This window comes from Anabrus simplex, chromosome 12, assembly GCF_040414725.1.
Source record: "Anabrus simplex isolate iqAnaSimp1 chromosome 12, ASM4041472v1, whole genome shotgun sequence".
Classification (NCBI taxonomy): Eukaryota; Metazoa; Arthropoda; class Insecta; order Orthoptera; family Tettigoniidae; genus Anabrus; species Anabrus simplex.
Window position 1 is genome coordinate 55,151,091 of NC_090276.1, and position 6,000 is coordinate 55,157,090.

A 6,000-nucleotide genomic window follows, 5' to 3' on the forward strand; every position below is an offset into this window, starting at 1 on the left:
TAATTACCTTCTTCATTCCAACGAACATAAAATAATCATTTTTATGTATAAACATTTTTGCTTGACTGATAGCAATATGATATCTTGTATGATTTTATTTACTTCACTGTCAGCTCTATTTTGTGTTCTATGTTTTAACCTCTGTCAATACGATTGTAGTGTTTTTACTCTTAGCTATGTCAAACATTGTTAGAAGTTTTCACACTAGTTTTAAGGCTATTGATTGTCTCTAATGTAAACGTTGGATCTTATGGAACCATATACTTTAAGGTCACTAGGTTCGGGGCCCTGACCAAACTTTAGGCTGTTTATTTTAGCTTAAGATGCTTACGACAGTTAAGCGAAACATGTCCCAACACCAGTTGTAATGTTTGTATCCTAAATATAAAGACTGATAGGTATTGGAAAGGTGGTGTATATTATTGTTCCTATTTTAATGTTTATAATCTGATATCCAATACGGTCTACAATGAGATTTATTACATGTAATGTAACTGATCACAGCGAGTTTGTATGATGCAGTATTACTTGAATACTTGCTCACTGTGGACTAACAAACAATTTTGAGATCACAGAATGTCCCATACCCGAAACACTCGTAAAATATGTTTGTATCAGACAGGAATAGTGTGTCACTAGTCACTTCTGGGCTGATTCTCTCAATGAACTAGTGCAGTGGGATTTCCTACCGGCTAATAGCAGCACGTTGGCCTGTATTTGGAATGCCCGCTTTCACAATAGGAAGGCTGTTACTTGAGTAGTTGACATCTTTATTTCGAAACACATCTGGAGCTGCGTGATGGATGTTTGAAGAAATGGGTGTGTCAAATACGTGAACATTTCTTTTTCTCCACTTTGGATCCAAAAATATTGAGATGTGTAAATTATGCAAGGGCGTTAATTATGCGAGAAAATACGGCATACAGTAAATTGTTTATGAGAGCAGTCTGGTGATTGCCTCAACTACATTAATTTGCTGCACCTGGGTACTAAGGCAGAACCCAATATGTCAAAAAGAAAAAAATAGAATTTTCAGGTTTAATGTCAGTACAGTAGATTTTGCGGGAAGAGTACGTTGGCAAAGCCCGGTATGATTCTGGTGCCTATATAATACACGGTTCCCAGAATAAAGATTCCGATATGTTCAGTACATACATGTTGAGGCAACCAAGTGATTCGTTCCCTGAACTTGCTGAATAAATAAGAATAAAACTTGTTTCTACTCATTATTGCTCTATTATGGAAGTGACTGTCCAATATGTAGACTGTAATGTGTGTTTTCCTTGCAGGTTTTTCTGCGATTGTGGTGCTGGGACCCTCACTAACCAGTGTCAATTACAGGGAGAGCCAACGCAAGACACGGACACACTCTACGACTCGGCTGCTCCCATGGAGTCGCATACCCTCATGGTGAATTGAACAGTATTCGTGTGTGAGTGTAACGTGAAATCAAGGCCTATGATAGTCACACCCACCCAGTGGTCTGACACAATTAAGCATCATATTTATGTAAGAATCTCTTCGTTTTTCTTCGTTGGCTTTTGTGTGTATTTTTTAAAATTTTTAAAAAATTTGTTTTCCGTACGTACAAGTAGGAAGTAAAAAAACAATTTTTTAATGTTTTCGGGAAAAAATCTCCACGGATGAGTATATATGTATATGTATACAAATGAAATGTATGACTGTCTTTTCGTTTACATACGAGTGAGAGTGAAGCTTGGTTGTGATGTATGAACGGTATTGTGAATTATTGTAAATATTATATATATATATGTATGTTAATTATTATATAACACCTAGGAAAAAAATCGTAACGTAATATGAGCTAGAGCCGTGCTTACTGGGAAAGTATGTCCTGGTAAAGACCTGGCACATAGCTTGTTTGTATAAATGTGAATCTATAATGGAGGGCACGTCCCTACTCGAGCGGAGCGTCTTGCAGCTATTCATATTCCTTTAGTATATACTCAAATTCTTATACTGTTTGCTGTACTTTTTCCATTATTCCTTTTTGTAACTCCTGTATTCAGATTATTATATAATGTAATGCATATAATGAATTATTGTGAATTTTTGCTAATGCAAATTGTACAGCATGGAATTGTTATAAAGGAAGGGAGTGTTCAGTGTGTTGACCCAGTTGTAGAATATGTGATTTTTAGATTTACAGCATATCCTTACTCAGACGTTAGGTCTGTCTAGGTAAAAGGTGGAACTAACCCCCCAAATTTTTGTATTTTTATTTAAGATCTGCCAGTCATGACTTTCCTGCTTTATTTGATGTACCCTATGACCTTGTATATATTATAAATGATAGACATATGTGTTCTGTGCTTTTTTGAAAAATCTCCGTGTAATACCTCTTGCCATGTTGTCGTAATTTTTTTTTTGGTGTGTTTACGAAAGGTATTATTATAAAAAATAACTATCATCGTCAATATAACGTTAAGTTTTCAACTGAGTAAAGTAAAAAAAAAGTAAAATAAAATTGATACGAGTTTTTATGTATGGTAATGGTTTGGATATGTTTTGAGAATTTTTTTATAGACTGAGTGAGAAGGTTCTTAAAGAAAGACTATGGAACAGTTGATTTCTTTTCCTAATGAATTTACCAATAGACAGGACAGTGTGAATAGTGAATGACAGACATATTTTCTGTTATACCAGTGGCAGCGCTACAAAACGAAGTGGAAGAAACAATAATTAACAAAAGAGTAAATTAAAAGAATTCTATCGATTATTTATTGCTCGGGTTTTGTGGTAGTTTACTGAAAATCCATCCAGTATCCAAGTGCTTAGAAGTACAAGAATTTGTTTAGTTTTTTTTTTTTTTAAGTATCACCTGCTCCAAGTGCCATAAAAGTGTTTAGCAAACAAATTGCAAAACAGAGGAAACCATCTCCCGGTCAGTGGCATCTGGACAGTGAATTTGGCAACTAAGAAATAGCCATTGATCTGGGAGATGTACATATATTTGTGAATTTGTTTGTGTCTCCCGATGTTCTTTTATCGCTGTTGATGAATGATTTGACTTAATAATGCCCGTCTTGTATGTTGTGTTTTCAGATTTTGATCACTAGGTAGACCATTACATCTTTCTTCCATATTCTCTCTCTCTTTCTATCTCTCTCACCATGTACCATTTTCAAATTTGCCAAGAAGTGTGTAAATTAATCTGAGCTTCTTTACGAATTATTCAAGCTGTGCTAGTGAAATAGGCAATTTGTCTTTTAATGAGAGAGACAAAAATAATAAAAAAATTCTGTGAATTTCATTCATGTACCACAACCCTGTAGTGCTGCACTTCTGCTGTATACATATTATAAATATAACAGTATAAATACATTTGTTCCTTTACTGTCTACATTTTTTTACAATTATTTCCCTCCCTTGTAATCTTCCTCACTGACTTGACTGTGTGTGTTCACTCCCCACTTTTTTGAATAAAATAATTGTATTTACTCACACATTAACACAAATTTAAAATTAAAATTAGGACTACAGTGAAACTTGCCCTAAGGATGATTCTCCACGAGCAGGTGAAACGCCGCTCTTCGCCCGCCTGAACGCTCAAACTTTTTGTCTATTCTACACGAGCGGTTGAATTGACGCCTGTAAACAGCGCCAAAAACGCCGGTGACACGCGCAGCCATTCTCCACCAGCGATAAACCTGCCAAACTACAATGATGGTTGTCGTACAAATAGGTCTTGTTGTCGGAGCTGTTCAACTACAGTTATTAGCAATATTGAAAAAGAAACCTGGTAAGAAAAGACGTTGGTGGACTTACCCTGCGTTATCAAATCGTCTCACCACTGGGCAATTTCATGTAAAGTTTTGCGAACAAAGGAGCTATCCGGAAATATTTTTCCAGTATTATAGAATGTCAGTTGCTTCATTCGATGAGCTGTTTGAACTTACTAAGGTGCATATTACTAAACGAGTGAAATGGTAGTTTAGGGGAAGGCCTGAAATTTAATTCTCAAATATTTATATTATTTGTGGTCTTATCGATAAATATTACATAACTAAAGTTATATAGAATTAAATTTCCGAACATTTATGTCTCATGCATGTTTACCGTACCGGCTATGATAACAGAGACATTCATGCATTTGTATTTTGTATTTTTGTTGCTAAGTCCATATCAACGCCGAAGCAGGAGAAAATGGGTTAACAGAATATAATGAAAATCGGTACATAGAGTCGGGGAATAAGAAACTACAGTCTAAATTATAAACAATTTTATTCACCCTGGATGAAATTGCAGTTTAGAGGAAGGCACTTAAATTTTATTTTTTAAATACCTACAATAAGTTATTGGTCGTATCGAAAAGTACTGCTTAACAAAAGTTAGAGAGAATACAATTTCCGATCATTTATGTTTTATTACTAACGGCCGTTGCCGTGTTGAAACACCGGAATCCGTGAGATCTCGGAAGTTAAGCAACATTGGGTGTGGTCAAGATTTGAATGGGTTGCTACGCGCTGTTGGTGAGGGGTAAGGGAATGGAGTAGTGGAAAGGAACTGGCCACCTTACCACACGTAAACTCCGACTTAGGCACACCTCTGCAGAGGTTCGGACCTGCCTTCGGGGAAAATACACCCTTACCTTTATGTTTTATTCAGTTTTACCGTACCGACTATGATAAGAGTGGTATTTCAGAGTCGGAAGAAAACTAAATGTGAAGGCCTACAATATCGAAAGCCATAACATTAATCAAAAATAACATCATACTGACCATTGCTTGTTGTGATGTTCTTTGTCTCTTATGCTGCCACTCAACTCCGATAGATGGGATTACTGCTGCGTGCCGAGTATAACAGCCTGACTGAATATTGGCGGGAAATAGCTGGGGAGTTAGAAAACTTTCTTCTTTAGCATTCCATTCCTCTGGTTCATACATTTCCTGATACTTCTGGTACTTAACACACTGGTTCATCATAGTATTCCAGCTATTCGATCCCTACTCTGACGGGCTGTTTTGGATGAGCAGTGTAGTAGTAGTAGTAGCATGACCTGGTCTAGAATTACAATTTAGGCCTACTCCAAATTATAGCACCACAATTCACTAAATAATTCAAAATTCAACCCTGAAAAGAGCCATTTCTTAAGAAAAGCTTCTTCCGCTTCACTTTTATTAAATCTACATTCATTTTATTCCAAATTAGCAGTGAAGAGGTGCTTTTTCCTCGGGCTTTGAGGAGGAATTTGCCTCTAAGTCAGATAGTTTCTTCCCCCGCCAGTGTATTGAATTGAGATTTTCCGATTCATCGTGTATTCCTAGGAAACAGAATAGTAAAAGGGCATAGTATTCGACCCTCCCCCTCCCCCGCCGAAAAAAAGACGAGTGTTGACAGATCATGGCTGTCTGCGCCTTGGTCATTCCAACTCTGAAAATTTGGATTGTTAGATCGGAAGCGCAGTACTGTTTGTTAAAAGTGAGAAAATGTGTGGTTTTTCATTTGAGCGAGTATTTCATATGAAAACTTTGCTTTTAATCGTGTCATTCACATTGACATCATTGCAGTGACGTATGTTCATTTCAGGTGGGAAAATGACTCAGGCAGTCTTTCTGAGGATGTAAAAAGGCAGGTGGAAATTGAGCGTCTGCCATTATAACGCTCCCCAACTTGATTGTTACTGATGGTAGGCAAGCGGGCCTACCGTTACAATGAATATTCCCTAATCCAGACTTCATATGAGAAAAGACGTTTGGTGAATTCCCCGTCGCGTTTGTAGGGTAACGTTAAGAGCTTATGGAATTTAATACAAACTTCCTCACAACGTGTACACTACCTAACCTAGAATTCTGTATACAATGTTGAATTCTGTAGCGAAGCACGGGTACATCAGCTAGCAAAGAATATACTACACTTCAGGCAGTTCCTATCGTGCGATAGAGGCGGGTGAACTGCTCACTGCCGCCTCGTGGAGTATGATTCGCTGTTCTACCACTAGCGGGAATGACGCCTCTGCTGGCGTTAGACCCGCCTGCC

General features: G+C 37.2%; 1 protein-coding gene across 1 annotated transcript in view; it reads left to right on the forward strand.

Moving 5' to 3' along the window:
• Positions 1-3,345, forward strand: part of FBXO11 (F-box protein 11) — a 115,741-nt gene extending 112,396 nt beyond the window's left edge. The window contains exon 12 of the mRNA XM_067156704.2: positions 1,290-3,345. Coding sequence (XP_067012805.1) covers positions 1,290-1,419 — 130 coding nt within the window. The 3' untranslated portion in view covers positions 1,420-3,345. The remainder of the gene's footprint in view (positions 1-1,289) is intronic.
• The last annotated feature ends 2,655 nt before the right edge of the window (positions 3,346-6,000 follow it).